Source organism: Cyprinus carpio, chromosome B7 (assembly GCF_018340385.1).
Source record: "Cyprinus carpio isolate SPL01 chromosome B7, ASM1834038v1, whole genome shotgun sequence".
In the NCBI taxonomy this organism is placed as follows: Eukaryota; Metazoa; Chordata; class Actinopteri; order Cypriniformes; family Cyprinidae; genus Cyprinus; species Cyprinus carpio.
In genome coordinates, this window is record NC_056603.1 from 23,958,379 (window position 1) to 23,982,596 (window position 24,218).

General features: G+C 36.8%; 2 protein-coding genes across 4 annotated transcripts in view; one reads left to right on the forward strand and one right to left on the reverse strand.

Annotated features, from left to right (window-relative positions):
- The window catches only part of lmbr1 (limb development membrane protein 1), a 31,870-nt gene extending 18,694 nt beyond the window's left edge, over nt 1-13,176 (forward strand). Inside the window, exons 11-17 of the mRNA XM_042728045.1 lie at nt 1,650-1,726; nt 1,870-1,947; nt 5,023-5,096; nt 5,259-5,349; nt 5,686-5,752; nt 9,157-9,318; nt 9,504-13,176. Coding sequence (XP_042583979.1) covers nt 1,650-1,726; nt 1,870-1,947; nt 5,023-5,096; nt 5,259-5,349; nt 5,686-5,752; nt 9,157-9,318; nt 9,504-9,589 — 635 coding nt within the window. The 3' untranslated portion in view covers nt 9,590-13,176. The remainder of the gene's footprint in view (nt 1-1,649; nt 1,727-1,869; nt 1,948-5,022; nt 5,097-5,258; nt 5,350-5,685; nt 5,753-9,156; nt 9,319-9,503) is intronic.
- rnf32 (ring finger protein 32) lies at nt 13,174-22,777 on the reverse strand. 3 transcript variants are annotated; one of them, XM_019107193.2, is made up of 8 exons: nt 22,691-22,777; nt 21,255-21,510; nt 21,028-21,170; nt 17,919-17,951; nt 17,682-17,806; nt 17,463-17,571; nt 15,529-15,702; nt 13,174-13,496 (listed from the first exon to the last, which is right to left on the reverse strand). In XM_019107193.2, exons 1-8 carry the CDS (start codon nt 22,697-22,699, stop codon nt 13,281-13,283), a joined length of 1,065 nt encoding a protein of 354 aa, XP_018962738.1. In that variant the 5' UTR covers nt 22,700-22,777; the 3' UTR covers nt 13,174-13,280. The 3 variants fall into 3 exon arrangements, with proteins under 3 accessions (XP_018962738.1, XP_018962740.1, XP_018962739.1); XM_019107194.2 differs by lacking the exon at nt 13,174-13,496 and adding an exon at nt 14,630-15,418; XM_019107195.2 differs by lacking the exon at nt 15,529-15,702 and having other exon boundaries at nt 13,281-13,496.
- Nucleotides 22,778-24,218: the final 1,441 nt, after the last annotated feature.

A 24,218-nucleotide genomic window follows, 5' to 3' on the forward strand; every position in this document is an offset into this window, starting at 1 on the left:
TTTTGCTGCTTAAATTTTTTGTGGAAACTTTTTTTTCTACAAAATGTTCACTTTTTTTCCACATCACTTTTGATCAGTTTAATGTTTAACTGCTAATTAAAAGTCTGTTTCTATCCAAATTTTACTGACCCCAACCATTTAAACAAGTATAGGTTTGACACCTCACAGTAAGTTTTATTTGTTAACATTAGTTAATGCACTTGGTATCATAAACTGACAATGGACAATACTTTTACAGCATTTATTAATCTAGGTAAATTTTAATTTATACATAGACTACTACTTTTTAAATTCTAAGCTAGTTTAATTTTATGTAATAATAATAAATTTAAGCCTGTTGATTAAACTTGTAAAATGTTACACTGATGTAAATAGTGTCTTTATTTGATAGCTTTGCTAGTTGAAATTGTCCTGAATTAAATAGATATTTTGTCTTTCTATAGTTAAGGCCCATTCACACCAAGAACGATAACTATAAATATAACTATATTAGCCTCCACCCCAGCAGACAATATAGTGTGTTTATTCTAAACGCACACTCGTCTGCTGCTTTTTCTAGTTTTCTAGCTTGTTATGGCCAACCTGGTCTCATAAAAGTACATACCTCTGTGTACTTGTTGTGTAACAACGTTTTCACATACCTTACTGCACGTTTCAAAGAGAAATGTCCATTGAGTGGCGCTTAAACACGGGTTCAATACGTGAACCCTGGCACGTGTTGATATAGGTACATATTGCTGTGTTTTTATTAGGTTGCTTCAGGTACATATTGCAGCGATTCAGAATTCAAATATCCGGGGACTGTCTAAAAGTTAATGCTCTATCGTGTTGGAAATATTCCCTACACCAAACCCCAATAGTGTTATCAAATGCAAAACATATATAAAAATGCATTTGTTGATGCAACGGTGCCATTTCAACTTCCTTATATGCAGATTTGAACCGTTTTGTCTATCAGTAGTTACACGGAGCACCTCACCTCTCAAATATGTCTCTGTACTCCATGAGCTACCGAACAAACCTACTGTTGGATTGGTATCCAGCTGGATATGTGCAATGTGAACGTTCAGATGCATCAGTTTTCAAATCTCCCAGCATATTAATATCGGTTTGACATCATAACATGATATTCTTCAAGTAATTGTGCAAAATTTGTGTGAAAAGGCATAAAAAGTCTGAGTTTTACTGCCTCTAGTGTTCATTTCTTTTGGAAACTGCAGTGATATGTACTAAAAAGTGCCCCCAGGTACATTTTTGCCATCAGACCAGGTAGGTTATGGCAGGATTGATTCTGGTTGGGTCTCAATGTTTGTATCGTTCATCAGCTGGAAAAAAAAATTATGAAAGTGATTCCCACACAATATCATTTCTCTGTTGCTTTATCGTTATAGCTGTAGTGTGGACTCTGCTATTTTTTAATATTGAGAATGATTTTTAGAAATGTATCTTTATTGTTATCTTTATAGTTATTGTCCTTGGTGTGAACAGGCCTTTACTCTTTATCTTGCTGTGAAATAGTTTTTCTGTCAGACACTGAGAGGAATGGACTAATTAAAGGGATTGGGTGTAATTTGCTCGGCATCAGTTCATGGTATACATATGTACTGCTAGTCAGAAACTACAATCATTTCTCTCACCCTCTGTCCTAGAAAGGAGAAAGAAGGCCTCAGCCTGGGAAAAGAACCTCCTTTACCCCATAGTAATGCTGATCCTGCTTGCTGGAACGGTACGTGTTTATTTAGCCTTTGCAGGGTTATCATAACGAACCACAAAGCATATGAATTGATAGTTTTTTTTTCATAAGTTGGTTTGATGTCTCTTTCTACTGTTTATAATGCTTATGTTTGTTTCCATCCGTGCTGCTTGCAGGCGATTTCTGTTCTCCTGGTTGCCCTGAACATTGTGTACTTGCTTGTTGATGAGACAGCTTTGCCAAAGGGTTCAACGGTAAGAAAAATACAAGTCAACAAACCTGAAAATGTAAACAAATACTCAGCTTTTCGTTCACTTGCTCCCTCTCTCGCTGTCCTGCAAAAAGCACGCTTTGCGTCGGGGTACACTGAATTCCAGATATGCTCAGGTGTGTTCTGTAGAAGAAAAGGCAGGTCGAGATGTGTATCATGTCACTGCTGTTTGATGCTTTTTATCAGAGTTGCGCTCCCATTCGCTCTGCATGATGTCAATTCAAAGGCACTCACGCATCGTTTGTGTGTGAAACTCTGGACACAGACCTCATTCGTCTTAACTGGGTGTTTTGAATCAAAGCTCTGTAATGAAACCATCACTGCACAATTTGGACTGTGTGAAGACAGTGTCAGTCTTCTCTTTGACAAGGAAATTACAAGCTGCAGCTGATTGAACATGGGACCAAGTCAGTTTAACTCTGGACAGGTAAATAGATTAACAGGTCCATGGGAACAGTTACATCATTTCCTGTTGTTGTTTTTTTTTTATATAAAGTTGAACATTGTTTGTTTCTCACTCTTTCTTTTCCTCCATACAATGATGGTCTTATCTCACTCTGACTTCACCACTCCCACCTGCTGTCCCTGCTCCATACCTTTCTTCTTTGTCTTCCCACAACAAAGGAAATTCAACATATCCTTTTTCTGGCCATGGTTTGATTGTGTTGAGCAGCTCTATAAGAGTGCCCGCTCCCCATTCTAATTATTTTATTAGTGTCGATATTTGCCTTGGCATGACGCTTGACTGAAAATCCCCCAAATTACACTTGTCACAGTGTTCAGAGACGAAGGGCCCTCTTGACAGGCTGGTTAATGGTTTATGCGTTTGATGAGCTGGACTGGTGCCATGCTTAAGATCTCATGTAACCACGACAACCCAGCAGCGGTGTCTGCACGTCTGTTTGATGGTTTTTACGCCGGCTTGGGATGTGGCAGGGGGAGGGCCAGCATTCCGCAACATTCTTAAGAGAGATTGATGCGAGTTAAGGTAACTAGGTTAACACCAGACTGTCAGATAAGGCAGGGCATCGTAAATGTGGCAGTGAGGTAAGCAGATCTAATGCAATGGCACTGCTTGCATTAAGCTGTCTGATGCACTGTTGCTAATGACTGCAGTAAAAGTCTTATTGCTGTCACTCCCCATGGATTCAGAATTATTGTCGATGCTAAAAACAGCCTCATTAATGTCCGTTTCTCATCCGAACTCATATCTCACGTGTCATGCGGAGCAGAAGGAATGATGGAATAAGAAACGAGATGAGAGGGAAAGCGAGAGGGATCATATTTCTCTTTTTGACCTCTGAACCTTTGACAAGAGTCAACAGATGACACTTAACCTGTCAGTAAACATCTTTCAAAAAAAAAAAAGGCCTGTCTAATCCGTGATTAGTTTTTTGCTGCTTTTTTTCTGTTATTATCCTTCATCAGAGGAAGCTGAGGCACATCAAAACATGCAGTGTAGTTAGGACACACCTGAAGGAAGGTACACACACAGATATCCTTAAACTCACTCAATCACAGGTGTTAAGCAGCGCCAGCAAACACCTGACACAGCTCTGAGCAAAAAAGGGGATTTGAGATACCTGTCCTGTTCAATAATATCAGTCGGTTTATGGCTATAAGTTAAATGACGGTCAAGGATTGATGTGTGCACACACACACACACACACACACACACACATATATATATATATATATATAGAATAATATAATTCTTGGGTTTTTATGTTCGATCAGTTCTTTTTCCAACTACTGGTGACACTTTAGTATAGGGACTGATTCTCACTGTTAACTAGTTGCTTATTAGCATGCGTGTTATTAACATATTGGATGTTTATAAAGCACATATTCTGCATGGCCATATTCTACATCCATAATCCTACCCAATACCTTAAATTAACAACTACTTTACTATTAATAAACAGAAAATTAGGAGTTTATTGAGGTAAAATTCGTAGTCAGTGGTTAGAGAATTGGACCTTTATAATAAAGCATGATCCAACTACTAGCTAGCTATTCACTTATATAACAGTTTGAGTGTTTGATGATATTTTATGAGCAGGTGTTTAGTTGAGGTTCTCCGGTTTTTCAATCACATGTAAACTTTCCTCAGGCCTGTCATCAATAACAGCAAGCAAGACTGACATTATAAAATCTGGTTCAGATTTGATCTAATCCGGTTAGAAAGATCATCATAAATATTTTTATATGCTCTGTTGATTTTGAATTGGTCTGCTGTCAAATACACATCATTAGAATGAGAGCGGTGATTGATTCTTATTTTATTTTTTTTGCTTGTCAAGCCCAGACTAAAGTTGTTTTACATTGATAAATTATGTCAAATAAATGTTGGCTTTTATTGTAATAATTCCAATCTAAACCTTCAGATCACGTCAATGACTTCAAAAGATATTAAAGGCCTGAGATTGAAAAACTTTGTTTGCCAGCGCATTTGTTTTGGTTTCTTTTTTTTTCTTCACATTTTTCTCTTAATTTTTGGCAGCCATTCATGCTATGCAGCCTCTTACTGTAAGAGCTCCATTGCCTTTTTTTTTTTCCCTTCTTCTTCTTTTTTTGTTTGAACACCTGCTCACATATTATGTGTGTGTGAGCGGCGGTGAATTTAAAAAGATTTCTTTCATCTGCTTCCATTCATTACTTCGCCAATTTCACTCTGTCTGTCCTCATTGGTGAGAGGGGAAACTTCGCTAATCTGAGCTTTATATGTTTTATTTCTTCATAATAGCGTTCACTCAGAACAGCTCCAAATATTTGTGCCGCTTTTTTCTGCTCTCACTGCCTGAAGCACTGAGGTGTCAACACTGTAGTCTTATTTAGATTACACAGCTTCGGTTGTAACAGGAGCCTGTGTGTTGGGCACGTCGCTAAAACACGTCCACTACATGCAGTTACTCCACTCAGTCCAGAACCTCAAACGGTGCCTTTGAGAGACTTACGAAAAATTTTCATATTCTGAATGCATATTTTACGTGGAGGAAAATAAAATCAGTTTATGAAAATAACCATTGACCGTAACTTTCACTCTTTGTTTCTGCAGGAAAGAAATCTTGGCAATGCCTCCTTATCCAAATTTGGAGTTGCCCAGGCGGTTATCGAAATCATTCTCATGTTGTATCCTTTGCTGTGTGTGATAATCTAATGCTGCATAAGCTCCAGTAGAGTGTTTGATCACAGATTGTGTGTGTTTAGTGAAGGGACTCAAAGCTGTTTGCTTATGATTGTTGTGAGTGTGTTCTAGAGGAAACAACTGGGTTAGTCTTAACTCTTGAACAGTTATCTGTTGGTCTCATCTGTGGTTGGCTTCTATAGCCTTCGCGTCTTTCAGGAGCTCACACCCAGAAAGGACGACACTACCATGACAACGGTAGGATCTGCAACACTGCTTCAGTTTTAAGGCCTGTTAACACTAGGTTGAACTAAATGTATAAAACATTGACAGTTTGTTGTGGAGTCAAATCGTTTCCAATTCTGAGAAGTTGAATTCTTGTCTTTCTTCAACAAGTTTGAATACCTACATATGATGTTAAGCATCTAAACAATGAAAAAAAAAAAACCATTGCATTTTGTACTTAATGTTAAGGAGTTCAAAGATATTCTTTGTTTTATTTTACCTTTTTCTTAATCGATTATTTTGCAAAAAATTTGGTCATGATACATTGAATGGAAATGTTTCTTAGTCTTGTCTTGTCTTGTCTTGTAGATCATTGGTTGCTGTGTATCCATTCTAGTGCTGAGCTCGGCCTTGCCTGTCATGTCCCGAACACTTGGTAAGGTCCTCCTAACCTGCATGTGTACATACACTGCCGTTCAAAAGTTTGGGATCAGTAAGATTTTTCATGTTTTTTAATGGAGTCTCTTATTCTCATCAAGGCTGTATTTATTTGATCAAATAAATAAATAAAAAACATTATTATTGTGAAATTATTGCAATTTCTAATATTGGTTCCTGTTTTAAATATACTTTAAGATATAATTTATTTATGTGAAGCAGAACTGAATTTTCATCAGCCATTACTCCAGTCTTCAGTGTCCCATGATCCTTCAGTAATCATTCTAATATGCTGCTTAACATTTTCTGGAACCTTCTGAACTTTTTCTTTGATTCTTTGAGGAATAAAAAGTTAAAAAGAAACAGCATTTATTCAAGTCTTTACTATCACTTTTTATCCATTTAACACATCTTTGCTGAATAAAAGTATCAAATGACAAAAATAAAGAAACATTTACTGACCCCAAACTTTCTATTTTGAATAAACACTGTTCTTTTTAACTTTTTATTTATCAAAGGTTAAAAAAAATATATCACAGGTTCCAAAAAATATTAAGCAGCACAACGGTTTCCAACACTAATTGTAAATCAGTATATTAGAATGATTTCTGAAGAATCCCGTGACACTGAAGACTGGAGTAAAGATGCTGAAAATTCAGCTTTGCTTCACAGGAATATATTTTAAAGTATATTAAAATTGAAAACTGTTATTTTAAATTGCAGTAGTATTTCATTAAAATTGCATTTTTTTTCTGTATTTTTGATCAAATAGATACAGCCTGAGTGAGCATTACAAACATTTAAAAAAGAAACCCTTACTGATCCCAAACTTTTGAACAGCACTGTAAGTGTATTTCTTTGGGTTGCCATAAACAGTGCATTAAACATTTGTTTGTGTTTGGATACTACCATTTTTATACATTTCCCAGCTGTACTGACATATACACATACAGGCAAACTCATTTGCACTGTTAAGATTTAACAAGTTACATTCCAGCAGGATTTGCCATAGAGATTTTACACAAGAATGGAGCGAGAAAAAGGACAGACAAACAGCCGTCACAATAGCTGCAATAAACAACATGGCAAGCTACAGACACAGCTGTTCAAATAGCATTGTGTGTATGTGCGAGTGAAGGAGCGAGTACAGTGACTCACTGGGAGCTTCAGAAACATATCAACATTTCTGCTGTGCTGCACTGAATAGATGAAAGGAGAGATGCTTGAAGTACAGTTTTTTTTTTTGTTGTTGTTGTTGTTTGTTTGTTTGTTTTGACCAAAGAATTTCAACAACTTTGATCATACAGTCTCAGACCAATTAAAACATGTAGTATCACATAGACTCACACATTTCCCTAGTGTGGAAAGATGGGAGTCCTGCAGAAATACTGTGCGTGTGTGTGTGTGTGTGTGTACAAATACTTACAGGTTTGGCTATACCTGTGAGGTCCAAAATATCCTCTCTATTGAAACATGTCCTCACTAATATAGTAAAACATGTTGAACACTGACTAGTGAGCCAGACATCACTAGTTAAAATCATGAATAGCTGAATCATGTTTTTGTGGGGGTGATGTTTAGGGTTAGGGGTCGAGTTAGGGCATATTATTAATCTTATATAAAACAATGGAGGACTATAAGATGTCCACACTAATATAGTGAAACGTTTGTGTGTGTGTGTGTGTGTGTGTGTGTGTGTGTGCACAACAGACTGCAGGAGCCTGTTGAAAATGTGGGAAAGGCAAACTGACTTGTGTGACAGCACTGACTTTTACACAGACAGTTAACAACTCTCACCTTAACACTCTCCTTTTTAATGATATTTTCTTTTCTTTTCTGGGAAGTAGGTTTCTTTATTTCACTAAGCCATTACAAGGGGTCACCTGAGAAATCATCAGTTAGAGAGTGCTATTCACCTAAAGTTTTATGCCATTGTTCTAATTCAACATGACTGTTAAAGACCTTGTTGTATCTGAAGGACTACAGATTCTATGCAATTAATTTACTTAGAATAATGGTGTCAATTTGACCACAGCCAAAAAATCAGGCATGCACTAGAGAAACCTTTTGACATTAGAATTTTGCTCTGTTTAAATATGATTCTCTTTACAATTCCTTTTAAACGTTTCAGAGTACAGAAACTGGTCATTGCCCTCGTCAACCAGTCATGAGGTCTAGAAAAGCTCCTTTAATTAAACTAAATTGTTTAATTTATCCTTCTGCAGTTTTTTCTTCTTTTAAGGCTAGCAGAAAAAAGCTACAAGGGATTTATCAAGTTGGAAATCCTAGCGAAGAAAAATCCTAAAAAAAATGAATTGGTGTAATTAATGAATACATTTGAGGATTTAGGTTTGCCAGTGTACACTGTTGGTCTTTTGCGATAATTAGTGGATGCTGGACAGACAAAGAGTTATTTTTTTTTAACTTTGGTGGTCAGTCTGAAAAACTAAGCACATCTAACTTAGGATGAATATGTTTGCCCACGGATGAAAACTTGACCCTTTTTTTACCACTTTCAACAAACTGGATGGTGCTTGAGATTTTGGATGGAAACACTGAAGTTGTTTTAAGTTATCCTCAGGAGTCAGCCTGTTGTACCCAATGTTTTATTTAGAGGTAGTCCAGAAAAAGGTTGAGTTATAATGTTATATAAAGGAGCACCCAAAAGCATGAGAGGAGGACAAAAAAATCATGTCCAATAGGAAAAGCCATGATGCAAAGGGGGAAAAGGAGGCAGACTGTTCCTCTTTGAAATATGCAGCTATTTGAACTCTGATTTTACTGTGATTAAAAGTGCTTAATTTGAAGTGGTTGTTAATCCTTTATCTGTCCTCAGACAAATGTTTCAAATCTTTGGAGTGTTTGATTGGAAATCAGAAAATTGAACATGAAAGTACTTCTATGAAAAATGGAATCCTGTACAAAATCCTGGAAAAATGTACAAATACCATTTCTGTTGAATGTCCGCATGGACCATGTGGCCATGGATCATTAAGTCCTATAAAAATAGCAGAGTGCAACTTGTCCGTTTTGTTTCAGAAAGAATGTATTATCTGACGACAATAAACAACCTTCATTCTAACTGAAATATGACAGCAGATGGTAAATGTCAGGCTTGCTTATCTAGGATGTGGGAAAAGATACTTTATTATGTTGTGTAATCTGATTAAGATGGAGCTGTAGTCCTTGAAGTGTCTTTCAGAATGGCCTTCTTTTTATCGTGTCTTCATCATGAGCCCTCACCTGCTCTTTCAGTCCTTTCTTTCCAACAGACCATCTCCCCCTTTCTTCACTCTTTATTTCTATCTATGCTTGAGACTTTTTAAGAAACTCCCACCTATTGTGTGTCAAAAAATAGGGAATCTGAGAATTGACCATTTTTCTGTGTCTTACTTTCTGCAGGAATAACAAGGTTTGATCTCCTGGGTGATTTTGGACGATTTAATTGGCTTGGAAATTTTTACATCGTACTTTCGTACAATCTTCTGTTTGCTGTGGTAACCACATTGTGTCTGGTCCGAAAATTCACATCTGCTGTGCGAGAGGAACTCCTCAAAGCCCTCGGTAATGCATTCTGCTCTTTTATCTCTTTTTATGCTGATGTCTTTGTGTCTGTATATTCAGGGCAGTCCACAAGCAGTGCATAAAATGAATACTGTACTTTTAAGTTTTGAAATGCTATATTATTTGTCTGTCTTATAAGAGTCAAAAAGTCCAAATGTTTGAAATACCTATCTCTTTGGTTTCAGGTCTGGATAAATTAAATCTGTCCAACAGTACGACAGATGCAGAGTCAGGGAAACATGCTGTCAACGGGCATCAGAAAACTCTGTGAGAACAAAATCGAGCCATTCTCACACAAACTCATGTGTATGTAGTTGCCTTTTTCATTTTAAGAGTACAGTGGTAGTCATACCACTGAGCCTCACTCCAGAATGCTTCCAGCTCTAACCAGGCTGAGATTCACAAATATTTCATTCAGGTTAGCAGTGTTTGTTATTCAGCTTGTAAATGCTTTCATTTCAATTCTCTTTAAGTGAGAACATGTTATTTTCTTGCTGACCTGCACGCCTAAAATGCCTCCTGACTGCACCCTTCAATGAGGGATTATTATTATTATTTTTTATTATCTATAATTTTTCTCTAGTTTAATTAGGGGAAATATTAAGTTGTTTGCCAAGTTGATAATTTCACGTGTAATAAAGCGTGCATTAGTCTCAATTAGGGCTTATAATTTTCCTCCTGAATTGTTGTTTGATGACATTTTGTGCCCTTGTAGATCAGTATTTTGTAAAGTTAAATGGACTTTGTTAAAAGAAACTGGTTTAGTTCCGTTAAAAACAGCACACAAATGACATATAAGCATGTTTGTTAATGACAAGAGAGGCACCTTTATTACACATGATATTAGTTCTAATATTATAAACTACATTCTTTGAAGAATTGTTGCAGTGAGTCTAACTGAACATAGATAATCTAAATTTAAGTTATAGATGCTTTAATGCCAAATTAACTGGTTCTTGTGCAAATGGGGCACATTACAAAATCAGTTCATAAAAATGTACAAGCAAAACATGAAGGCCAGTCACAATGACAAAAACTAATAGTCAGCATCAGTCTGTAGCTGTCAAATTTATTGCTTGAATTGTGATGTGTAAAGTAAGTTTTGTAATCGGAAAACTTGTTATTCTTTGTCTGCCTTTGCATATGTTTACATTCACTTTGTTAAAATGAAGATCAGTTATTATTTATAAGTTGATCCGTTATAAATGAGGAAGCATTATGATTTCAGTTTCCTCATGCTTTACTGTGACAATTCAGGTTTGTTGGATGTGACAGAATTAAGTAATGGGAATTGATGAGGAAACTCCCCAAACATGTGCCTTACTCACAATATTGGCATATACTGGGTAGTATTGAAATATTACAAAGAGTGGAGGAGCCTACCTGCCAAATTTCTTCTTGCACTGCAACTGCTCTTGTTGTTTTCATTGGTAGGTAAGGTTCAGATGTGGACATTATGGGTTCGAATCATTACCAACAACCAGCTTAATATGTTATTGTGTTTACTTGAACTGGTTGTGGCAGATTGTGTTTTGGGATATTGCCACCTGCCAGTCACTCTTGGCAAAATCACCTCAATGATTTAACGCGTTTAATGGAGTGTAGTGTATTGTAGTCTTGTACAAAACTGAAAAGACAGCAGAGAAATGCTGCTCTATTGTCGGAGTAGTAAAATGCACCAAATATATGGGAGAAGGTGAGGCACAATCTTGGGATATGCTTCCTGTTCCTGTACTTAAATCTGCTGCAACTTCCTTCATAACATTTGATACTATTCTATGCTACATGCACTACGCAAACTGAGAGCATACAACCAATAACATACATCCTTTGAACTTGTTTATTGCTGCAGAGCTTGTAAGGATCTATATATTTGCCTTATTTCAACATCACTAGCAAAACAGCCTTCACAACATCTAGTCTGTACCTCTGCAGCTGCTTTGCTTTTTGCAAATGCCAGATTATCCTTGAAGATATTTGTATGTTTTTCCACTCACTCTCATGCTGGATTTTAAGTCAGCTCAGTCTGTTCAGTCTAACAAAATACTGGTCTACACAGATCAGAGGCTAAACTCTTACATTATGTAGGATCTTGTATATGAAGGCTGTGAAAACAGGACTTGCAGAGCCATATCAGTCTGATTCACATCTATTAAAGCTTATTGTGCAGTGAAATGAATGTGAAGTCTGAGCAGAGTCAGTAGAGCGCAGCATGACTCATTGAAGGGTCTCCTTTGTAGCTATGAAATACAGTGTCATACAAGCTGTTTTTGTTTTGTTTTTATTTTGTCTAAATGTTACTGATTACACAGTTAATGTACAATATGTTCAGTATAGTTTCCAAACATTCCCATTCTGATGACAAAACCAGTAAGCTAAAAGAACAGTTTTGGCCATTCCTGACATTTCTCTTAAGGTTTTATGTTAAGCTGAACAGACATCCTGTGTGCAGTCTTCAATTTTCATCTCTTTAACTATGGCAAGCCTCATAATAATGTAAATGATGTATTTACATGTATATACAGTATATTTCTTTGTTTTATTTTTGTACAATGTAGATATGAAGTGGCCTTTGAGCCTCATTCATACTATGCTATTTGTGGAAAGGCCAGACAATTAATCATCCAGCAGCTGTTTATTGTACAAAAACAAACAAACAAAAAAAATGACCTCTGATGCCTTAAATAGGCTTTCTAGGCTTTTTCGTTTTTGTCTCCTGTTGTCCAGTATTTAGGAGACAAGTTGCATGCGTGAGATGTGCAAATGAGTGAGACCGATTGTTAGTTTGTGTACCTTTTTATTGACTAATTCACTGTGAACCCCTCTTGTGATCGTCAATAACATGGCATACCAAAAAGACAGGGCGTATCTCTTAACTCAAACTGGCCAAAGTCAAAAGAAACTATCAGGGCACTGAGATTGAAAATTAAAGTTTGGGCAGAAATCATTTTAAGAAACAGATTGTCTGCAGAGGTCTAGGATTCATATGAGGGACACTGGATTAAAAGCCTGTGAAAAGGACATTTAAAAATGGACAACTGGTTCAGTTTGTTGCATTGTTTTTTTTTAAAAAGTTGCATGTAAAATATCTTTTCTTCCTGTTGATTTGCACAAAGAACATTTTGTAAGAAAATATCTGGGGAATAAGTATTATGTCAATAGTTGTGTCACTGAAGTAAGCTTTATAATGTTTTTTCCTTTTTGTGTGTATGTGTATTAAACTTTAATGTCACAAATTTTGTAATGCCAGAGCATCTTACGTTATTATCAACTATATAATACTAATTTCTTTAACGCTAAATTCTACTCTTAGGCTTTAATTTAATTGGTTTTCGAGAAATGTTGCTGTTACTTATGCAGGACAAGGACTGGTGTGTCAGTTGGTGTGATGGGTTTCTTAAAATAGAGGCTTTTGCAGTGATATACTAAAAATAACTGAAAGAAAAAGAAGCTGATTCATTCCATATTCTATAATCTGCTTGTTTTGGCACAAGAGTTACAAAAAATGTAGTACATCAGAGATGCTGTGGTATTTCAGTTTATTGGTTAGTTGAACTGTTGACAGCGTTTCACTAGAAAGTGTCCTGTCTACACATCAAAACAGCTTCTTTGTTCATCATAGGCTAAATGTCTGTCTGTCTCATTTGAATTCTCATCTTCAGATCCCAAGGAAAAGCTAATTCTGTTTCCATTCTTGCCTGTTGCTTCTTTTACATGTGAATGTATTTTCAGAATGTTTTCTCTCTCTTGTTTGTAGAGTTTCATTGCATATGTTTGTGAAGCAAAATGTTCAGATTGTCTTTAGTTTACGTTGTATTTCACTTCAGTTTACAATAAAGTTTGTGACTTTTGACCGTTTTTATCGTACTGTTTGATGATGTAGAATCACAATGTGGGAGAAGTTTAATTAGTATCATTATATAAACTATAACATCAAGACAATCTAATAAATATCCTGATCTCTAATTTGAAACAAGCATTTTAGCATAGTGTGACCGGCAGAGAGGGCATGTGGGTTTCACCTCATGGAAGAAAAGCTCAAAGGCTTGCAGACAGGGTTCATGGAAGAGATGGGAACAGGACAATAACAGGACACTCCTGTCTTCCTTAGACGAGCCATTGTGTGAGCCCAAGGGGTTCAGGCAAATGGGGCAGTCCTGAATGCCACGCTGGACAGCCTGGTGGAAGCAAGAAAAAGAATCATGTGTGATTGTGTAATTGAAAGAAGTCATTTCAGTACTAGGAACTGGCAGCAGTAAACACATGAGTGAGTATGGACGAACAGTAATATCACTAGTGAGAATTACACAATGCTTAAAATGCATCTATGCCTGTCCAGTTGCTTTCAATGAGGTGTTAAAATGTCAACTACACAATATATGTCATACAGTATCCATTTGAAAATGTTACCCATGGCCTGTTACGATCAAACGTTGATTATGCACCATCCGTAAAATGTGCTGTCGGGGACAATTCTTGACTTTTAAGAGACTATAACCATTCAAAATGCACAATGATTAATGCTGCCAAGACACCACACTGACACCAGCAATCAGCAGTGCCACTCAATCAAATTGCTGCTCTGCATCTGTTGATTAGACGACCATTTACATTTTTCATTCCTCACTGAAAATTCAAAATGACTATCACCATTAATTCTGTTGATCGAGATTTAACGTAAGTGACTGTGCTGTGCTTGGTGCTAATTCATGCTAGATTTCCTCAGGTTAACTGTGGTTTGCTGCTCAATTATTATCTGTTAATACTCAATTATTAATAATGGTTTTAATAAACCATTTTTGCTTAATATTGTTTTCAGGATTCTTTGATAAATATAAAGTTCAAGAGAAGAACATTTGTAACATTATGGATGTCTTTACTGTCACTTTTGATCAATGTATTTTTGCTAAATTAATAAATTTTTTATTCATCTTCAAAAAAAAAAAAAAAAAAAAAAAAAAAACAGCGTTCTAGAATAATTTCTCAAGAGAAAGACTGTAGCCTAGAGTAATAATTGTTGAAAATTCAGCTTTGTCATCACAGAAGTAAATAATATTTTAAAATATGAAGTTTATTTGCAAAAAAAAAAATATTTTTTTTTATAATGTAATCATGTTTTTATTGTGTTAATTAGCTGTATTTTTTAGTTATTTTTTTTTTACCTAATCAAAATAACCCAACTGCAGTTTGATTGAGATTAATTGGAATGCACATTGAAAAAACATGATTTTTGAAAATTGTTAAAAATGGAGTCTTCTGTTTTTGCAAATGAACTCTTCATATATCAAAAGTCATTTTAATTTGTAATTTTTTAAACTTTATTTCTGATCAAATAAATACAGCTTTGGTGAGATTTCTTCCAAAAACATAAAAAAATCTTTTGACCGGCAGTGTAACATTAATTTGTATTTAATCATCATCATGCTGATTTTATTAACAAGCCTCTGAAATGCTCCTGTGAAATGAAAACACATGCCTGTGAACACCTCGTGTTCCGTGAGAGTGTTTTCCTGCTCCATTATCAGGGAAAAATGATTAGCAGATTTATGACCGCTGTGTGCAGCTCGTATCACAGTCGAGTCTAACAGAAGGTAGGTGTGCAGCCATAATCATTAACTGACTGTCAAGCTTCCTTTATTCAGCAAAGGCCAATCGCTTCGCACGAGAACATTTCATAATTGTCCGTTCTGTTTGTCTGGGTGGGAACAGGTTGGTTCTGACTTGAACTCTGCTAACTCTAGGTTTGAGAGTCTCAAGTTATCTGCCCGACCTTTCATCCAGAAGATAAAAAATGAGCGTTTCCTTTTTTTTTAGTGGATCATTGCCATTGGCTGCCTCAACACAATAACAATGAGGCCCACTGAAATGCCAAATCTTGTCTTCAGCTCGCATGTAATGAAAGGCTAGGCGTGCATTATCCGCGCAGCTTGTGTTTTTTAGTAAACACGGTGGATTATTTCCACTCATTCATTAGCAAGGTAAACAATCATCTCTTGGAGGGTTTGATACTGTTGAATCGGAACATCTGTGCCGCCAGCGCGGCTCGAGCGCTCCGGGACAGGTGGCGGCACGTCGGGCGAAGGGCAGGACCGAGGAGCGACTGCAGAGAGGGATTAGAGGCATTGATGAGCTGCTCTTTTATAAAAGTACACAGGTATTTCAGTCTCCGTCTGCATGTGTAGGTGAAGGAGCAGCGGCATTTTCGCAAACCTTCTCTTGAGCTTCCAGCCAGTGTTTATCCTCCATTTCAGAAACACTGGTGTACTTGTCGTCGAAGCGGCACAGGATGTCGTGGCTCGAGGCCACGGAGCGATCGATATCGCTCAGGAAGGCTTCCACGTCTGTGCTGCATGACCGCACCAAGCTGTCGTTCATCTCCTGAAACTGATTAAGGAAACGAATGACATGAAAATGGGTTTAAGGCAAACTGATGTTCCGTCATAACACAGATCAATTCTGAGTCTTGCGCTGACAATGAAAAGCTGTTAACGGCCAGATCAATAGCAGTATGAATGGATGTATGAAGGAAACTTTCTGGACGATCCCAGAAATTGACCTGCAAGATTAAGCATGCACAGGTACATCCTGTGGCGGCTATTGCAGCGAATGACATCAATGCTTTCTTTATAGCTGTATTTGATCAGTAATTAAACAGACGTTAAGCGTTCCTCAGAGTTCAAACGTAGACCTTCCTAAAGATGGACAGTGTGAACTCTGCCTCCTCGCATTCAGGGAAAAGAGAGGGCAGGTACAATCAATCTTAATGTCACCAATTTAACTTTCTAATATGTTGACTTAGTGAGGCACCTGAGGAAAAAAACGAGCGACTAGTTGATTGAAAACCTATCTAAGAGCAAAGCGATAAGCATACTGCATTCTTTCTCTCTTTGTTCCATTTTGTTTAGCTGGTTAACTGCTTCCTGGCGTGCCAAAGGTCCAGAGAAACATACAGAAAAACAGAAATTCACACTCATTCACAAGTTGCATTCCAAAACTTCCATGTAATATCATGCCAATGTTATATCATGGCACTAGTAATACCAAGATTATGGATCTAAATCACAAACGTATTCCTTGAAAGCACTGTAAGCTGACAACAATATTAAACTTAATTTATATAACCCCTTTCAGACAATGCAGCTCAAAGAGTTTTACAATAAAAAAAGCATTACAATAAGCACTTCACATGAAAACAAGTAAATACCATAATAACATACGATTAAACATGAAACCCTACTTTAAATCGATAATAAAAGATAAAACAACAATACATCAATAATAAATAGAATGCTTTAAAAAAGAAATTTGCTAATTAAAAGCTTAAGTACTTTTTTTTAACGTTTTATCTTTCCATTAAAATTGTTAGTAATCTTTGGATAAGATATTTGCTAAATGAATACATTCGATGTAAATGTAGATCATTTCATTCCTGCCACTATAAACTAACTTGCCTTGTAAGAGAGCACTTGGCTATTAGTTGTTTAGCAATCACAATTGAACCATACTCCCTAGTAGCAGACAAATGAAAATAAAAAATATATTTGGCAACGCTAATCAGTATACGATACTGTCACAGGGGTCAATGCATACATCTGTATGTTTTTAAATAAGCTTTCCAAAGCAGTTTGAGAATATGGCTTGGAGTCTGGAATAGTGCTGTCAGTTCCAGAACCGTAACCAAGACTTGACAGTTGATGCCTCACTAGATGGCAACCTTTGCTTTCCCTGGGCTAATGCATGGGGACTTCTGTGTGGGATAATGAGGGGGCTGTCAGCGAGTCCCTGACCAACAGCTTCTAACCACCTTCACCTGCTATCAGTATCCTGCACTCTGAAGGGTCAAAGAGTGCATGAAAACTGCAATGGAAAATGACTTTTTTAAACAAACTCTTTAGGGCCTTCAATTCTAAACTCACAAATCTTGTACAAAATGAATTATTTTTCAGTTGGGGCTTTACTCTCTTCATTTTGCAAAATAATAAATAAAAAATTCCAACATTACAAGACAAACCATATATCTGGCAGAAAAGTTTAAAATAGCATATCAAGAATACTAGAAAAAATTAATGAACTAAAAATGCTATTGAGAGACCGAAGTGTCAATTAACAGACTAAAATTGTTATAATGTCTCAATTAAGTTTACCTTTTTTTCAAAGAATACTCGTCTTAATTGTTGGTCTTTCGGCGGCACATACTTCTTTATGTTGCTGTACCATTTGCGAACAAGGTAGCCACGCCAGAAAGCCTGTATTCTGAGATTTGTCAAATAAAAACCAAACACAAGAAAACAATGACAAGATTGGGAATGGGAGCAATTTAGATGGATGTAGATTGTCCATCCGCATGAACTTCACATCTTTACCTGACAGCACACTTTTCCCGATGGAGACGAGCACCATCGTAAATCACCCTGGTCTCATACTGCTCCGTCCTGCACATCGGGCAGCTCTTCCTGCCTGAGAACTTCTCAAAAGACTTCAGACACACCTGAAATTAGTGGCACAAAGGGACTAAATCACAAACTCAGAGTGATTTTCATAAGGTGTTATCAAAGTCTCCATGCCAATTAATGATGTTGGAAGGATCTGTAATGACTTACTTTGTGAAATACATGAGAACAGGAGAGTAGAACCTAACCAAAGACCACAAAAAAAACATAATTAAAGAAAATCTATAAAAATGCTGTCCTTTTATTAGCTATTATATAAAAACATTTAGTTGACAAAATGTAGCATGCGTGAGTTCCAGCATATTACTCAAAAATATAGCATGGTAATGAATCGATCAAGGTGGCCAGTGTGTTTATGTACAAAAAGATGTGATGTTCTTGATTAGTCACCAGAAACAGCAGCTGAGACTACATGTATACTGTCTGTTTACTGCCTATAAAACTGTCTACTGCCAACAGCTTGTCTGATAATCTACATGCATTCAGTCTCCATTAAAGCGCAAATTTCTCACACCAAATCAACAAACACAGGAGCAGATGTAACTGTTTTATGTATTTATATTCATAATTCTCAAATCAATTTGTATTATGTAGTTAATAATATTTCAGACTTTCAGTATTCTTTTGTTAATGCATAAGCTGATCTATTTGCATGCACTTTATTAATCTTTATCTCTACAAAAAATTGAGTTTATGCCAATAATAATTATTTTGAGAATCATTTCTTAAACTAATAAATAGATAAAATATTTAACAAATTATAATATATAATATATATTAATAGAATTTTATTTGCCACATCTTAGTAGACTAATATTTACATTAAAAACATTAAAACACTAAAAACAGTGTGTTTGTGTACATCTGGGGAAAAGCAAGGGCATCTGTTGACCGACAGAACATTGGAGGGCACTGCAGGAACTCATGAAGATAAAAAGAAAGGGGAGGATATACTAGTAAGTAAAGTTCTCTCAGGGACAATCAAGAGTGCTTATTTCTTTCCTACTTTTGTAATTATATTTCTGCATAAAACCTTCCTTAAAGGGATAGTTCACCCAAAAATGAAAATTCTGTAATTAATTACTAACCCTCTTGTTGTTCCAAACCTCTAAGACCTTCATTTATCTTCGAAACGCAAATTAAGATATTTTTGGTGAAATCCGAGAGTTTTCTCCATAGACAGCAATGTAACTACCACATTCAAGCCCCAGAAAGGTATTAAGGACATCATTAAATTAGTCCATGTGACATCAGTGGTTCAACCGTAATGTTATGAAGCTACGAGAATACTTTCTGTGCACAAAGAAAACAAAACTAACAACTTTATTCAAAGAGTCCACAAGAGTTCTATGACACTTGCACATGATGCTGCTGATGGGAGGAGCCGCCATTCTGACGTAGAACCCAGATGCGCTTTTTGTTTTCTTTGCGTATAAAAAGTATTCTCGTAGCTTACAGAGTACTTCTCTTAAAAAGTATTTTCTATGCAGGGTCAGAAAGCTCTCGGATTTCATCAAAAATATCTTAATTTGTGTTCCGAAGATGAACAACGTTCTGATGGGTTTGGAAGAATGTGAGGGTGAGTAATTAATGACAGAATTTTCATTTACTTTACCCAGAAATAAAAATTCTGTAATAAATCTCTAATATTCATGTAATTATAATCCTGTATGACTTTCTTTCTTTTGCTGAACACAAAAGATATTTTGAAAAATGTTTCTTCAATTGCAAAAGAAAGAAATTAATACAGGTTTGGAACAACATGAGACTGAGTAAATTAGTGACTTCCAAAATATTAAGAATACTTCCATGTATTATGTAGCTTACATAAGCTGCATCTTATCTTTGCTTTGAAAGCACATTTTGAGAGTATCCACATGAGTATCCTCATTTTGCACACAAAAAGTATTCTCGTAGCTTTGTAAAATTACGGTTGAACCCCTGGTGTCACACGGTTTATTTTACTGATCTCCTTGCTATGTTTCTGGACATTGATCGTGTAAGAATCCTTGATGTCTATGGAGGGTCAGAGAGCTCTCAGATTCCATCAAAAATATCTTAATTTGTGTTCCGAAGATGAACGGAGGTCTTATGGGTTTGAAACGACATGAGGGTGAGTAATTAATGACAGAATTTTCATTTTTGGGTAAACTATCCCTTTAAAAATCATGCTGTGCATTGTAAATAACAATGTTTTATACTTTAAATAATTGTGTAAGTAGTAAAACAACACAAATATGGCAAAAATGGGTTTTAAGTTTAGAAACATTTTGAGTCTCCCCTCCCTTGCCTCACAGTGCTTTGGTCCAAATGGCTGCTTTCCTCGTTTACATCACCTACACACACACACACACACACACACACGAGTCCGGTGAGAGAGAGCAAAGTCAATAGTTGTGGAACTCCAAGGCTGTCAAGGCTATTTTTTTCACTTAAAATGGATTAAGTGATTATTTTCTCTTTAATACAGATGATGCCAATCTATTTTTCGATAAGTCCACTATGTTAGCAATAATAACGTTACCTGCTTGACAAAAAGGGTTGCCAGGTTTTCATAACAAAACCCGCCCAATTGCTACTCAAAACTAGCCCAAACTAACTGCGTTTCGAGGGGGTCCCCAGGTAAAAATCACGCTCCGGGGGCTAATGTACACAGGTCGCTTTAACCCGCGGACATGAAAAACAACCCGCGGCAACAGTGATAAAGTAGCCCAATTCCAAGGGAAAACCGCAGACTTGGCAACACTGTGACAGATAGTAACGTCTACAATGATCACGAGTGCTGTCACGGCGTGACCACAATTTGACGTTGTCTAATTTGGCACAGTCTCCCTGCTGCACTAATAGTAGTAAGCCATTCCTCTGTGAACACATATCCTTACAAGTACAATTTTAGCTGTATTATCCGTGTCCCCTACAAAAATTGCTCTTGAGAAATTTTGTTTATTGCCCCCCCCTACTGTTAGACGAAATTTACGCCCCTGTATATATAAACGTTTTTAACAAATGCTAAAACTCTTTGGTTGTATTGTACTGACAAATTATATTTTGTAAAATTTTGGGATTGCCCCATGAATCACACAGGCTAAATGGCCTCTTCTTTTGGCTCCAAAAGTTGACAACTTTGGGACAATGTCAATTTTGTACCAACAATAATCATTGCACTTAACTGTCGAATGTATTTAAACGCGTCCCAAATTAATGTGACTGAAAAATGAGAGAGCACATAAGTGGGCACGATGCCTTTGAATGCAGTTACCTGCGGTTGCAGACGAAACTCCTCCCTGCATATCACACAAGGCTGGGTTGAGTCTCCCTCCTGGATGGACCTGGTTTTGACCTCTGCCCACTCCTCTGCTGTTAGTCTTCTTGAAGGAGCTGCCACCAGACCCATCCTTTGGGCTGCATCAACAGCAACAACTGAATATTAGCCAGTGTGGGCTGTTCAGCAGTACCAAAGCATGAAGCACAATAATCGCAGCCTACCAAGAGTCGGAGGTGGAGGACCACGATCCAGCACATACTCTGTCTCCTCTTCTCCTTGTGTCTGCTCAGGACATATGACGCTCTGCCTTGTATTGTGATTTCTGTGCTTCCTACTAACATGTGCAGCCCCACGGGAAGCGTCTGATACGGGGAGGTTACGGGGAATGTTTCGAACAAGAACACTTCGTGTGATATGGTCCTGTAGTGCTACAGCAGCTAGAGTCAGCCTCCCGCGCTCTGCTTTACAGCCGAATCCCTAAGAAACATGGAGCTGTCAAACTCAGTTAATACACTGTAAACCAGTTCAGACTACCGGTCTACTGCTGCATGAGGGCAAGAAGCATGTTTCCATATTGATGGCAATCCCAATGTAACTGTGTAATCTGACTAAATAGCCTTTTTGTCAAGGAATCTACTTCATAATTCACTGAAATTTAATTATATTAAAATGGATTCTTTTTTTTTGTTGTTGTTTGTTTATCAGTGACGTCTACATATATCTCAAGGGTTCTTAAAAGTGTGAAATGGGCTGATATTTATTCTCTGTGTCCTGCATTTGATGACAAACGTTCTTGAAACTAATCGCTCATGAGCAAAGATGGCAGCCGTCAGGTCACATACTTTTGTGGGGTCCCTCAACGGTGATGAATGGTATTGCTAAGGTATAACAGACCTAGCTGGCTTTTTGTCTTGGTTTAACTATAGACAAATGGCTATGAAGCATTTCCAAAATTTTAATCCAATATTTTCAGTCCAGTTCAAACAAATCTTTAAACTTAAAATTGTTCAAGAGGTGCGCTGAAGGCTGTCATACTGATATGGAGAGTCTGGGAGTTTGAGACTGAGTGTCTTACAGCAAGTTCCTTTTTTATGAGAAGATTGCATGTTGTTAAATTGAACGTTGCGTCATATGCCAGTGATTTATAAGCACCAACAATGGTAGATTATATTGTTATGATGATGATGATAATGATTACAGGATTAAATGAGCGTTACTGAATTCGTAAAGCAGAAAAGATTTTTAGTCACCAGCCTCATAAAACTGTCACGATTGTAGCATTTTAAGTAACTATTATGCAGTTTATTTTACAGCGTCAATTTATCTTAGACCCGTGTCTCACGAAGACATGAACACAGAGATTAGCCTACAAACAGTTTACGAGCATAGAAACCTATGCGTACGAGAACCTGCGAATGTGTCGTTGATATGGAGGTCAGATGTTTACCGTGACAACCTAGCTTTACTCCTGACCGTCTCGCAATCAGAACAGTAACCATAACAGCTAGCAAGAGCGCGGAGACAAACGTTGTCTTAAATTATCAGGCGCAAAATAAGCAGGAACGCATTTTGATAACCTTACAAGTCACCCTCTCAAACTAGCTTAACAACGCAGAGACGATCCTCAGAAAGAGTAAAGAAAAGAAAAGCACCTCACCCGCGGCATTGCTGTCCACAGAAACAGTGTTTACTTGGTCGCTATGCAACGAAGTTCCATTCAACTCAGTGTGACGTTCCCACGAACTCAACTAGTTTCTCTGAAAGAGTAGAGACTCACCCGCGGCATTTAATATTGGTGTTACTTTTACAATTTTTATTTTTGTTTATGTTTACGTTTTTAAAACATTTACTATGAGGTCTGAAAACAATTATGTTAATTTTTAACATGCAATCATAAATAATTATTTGGCTAAATACATTAAGAAACAATCATGTGAAGTTTATGGATTTTGTTAAAAACCATTGTATAATTACAACACTAAGAACAATCTTCCTCAGGCTAAGCCCTAGCTAAATTTTTTCTTGTCCAAAAAAAAATAAATAAAAAAAATTCATAATAAAAACATTTAAAAATTGTACCATTTCAACAGTCACTCCTCAATTCCCTCACTGGGAAAACCTTCACTTTTAAATCAGCTGCGGGGTAGAGTTTGCACTTTGCACTTAATTGGTCAGGGAGGGAAAATCATGTCCATGTATAGGCCTACAATGTTTAAAAGGTTCCAAAAGGCGGTTTTACAGAAATGCCATTTAACAACCATTTTTGGTACCCCAAAGAACCTTTCAGAACAGTTCTTAAAAGAACCGTTTTTTCTTAGCATGAATTTTTAATAATCCAAAGAACCTTTTTTGGAATGGAAAAGTTTCATGGATGTTAAAGGTTCTTCATGGGTCCATGCCATTAAAGAACCTTTATTTTTAAGAATATTGGATAACTTTAATTTTTATTAACTTTATTTTATGTTACAGTACAATTCTTCTGTCCTTATTTTTGATTCCAATAAATAACTCACATTTTTATTAGGCCTGCACATGTCTTAACTTTAACTCTTTTTTTCGTTAAAACGCATGTACCGCCTACAATGAGCAGGAGGATCTCATCATCGAGCTTTCGTCAAATGCTGAATTCCTCAACGCTTCTTTGCTCATACCTGAACCATGAGCTCAGGTGTCTCAAAGAGGGCATTCTGAGATGTTAAAAAACAACTTCAGAGAAAAACACACACACAAGACAGTTCACCAGTGATCAAAATATAATGATGTCTTGTTTATAATTCTGAATGTCTGATAAATGGCATATGTTATGGTGCAGACACAAGGTGAGAGCAACTGGCTATGTTTAGCATCCTTCACTGGGTCACCCATCACATCAATAAAAGTGGGTGTCTTCAAAAAGAACATTGGACTTCTTTCTCGGTGTGACAGAGGAAAACCATCATGCTTTTTTCTATAGACCCATGCATTCTTGAGATTAGCGCAAGAAAAGCACAGCCTATGGCCTTTAATGCCACAGACAAAGGTTTGGAGCAATTTATTTGTGAGGAATTTATCCTCTGAGTGTTCAATCAAAACCTGTCTTCCTCAATCCCCTTGACTTGAGGCCCATCATTTGTGTTTTTAAGTAAATAATCACAGTTTTCAAAAAGAAGTACAGTCAAGTCTCTCCATAAAAGCTGCTTTCTTCC

What these genes read in the sequence shown, in the direction of transcription:
- rnf32 (XM_019107193.2), bottom strand. An exon ending in GTTCTCATGTATTTCACAAA is followed by an intron (nt 17,807 to 17,918) that starts GTAAGTCATTAC and finishes CACTAATTTCAG; the next exon opens with GTGTGTCTGAAGTCTTTTGA. An exon ending in CGGGAAAAGTGTGCTGTCAG is followed by an intron (nt 17,572 to 17,681) that starts GTAAAGATGTGA and finishes GACAAATCTCAG; the next exon opens with AATACAGGCTTTCTGGCGTG.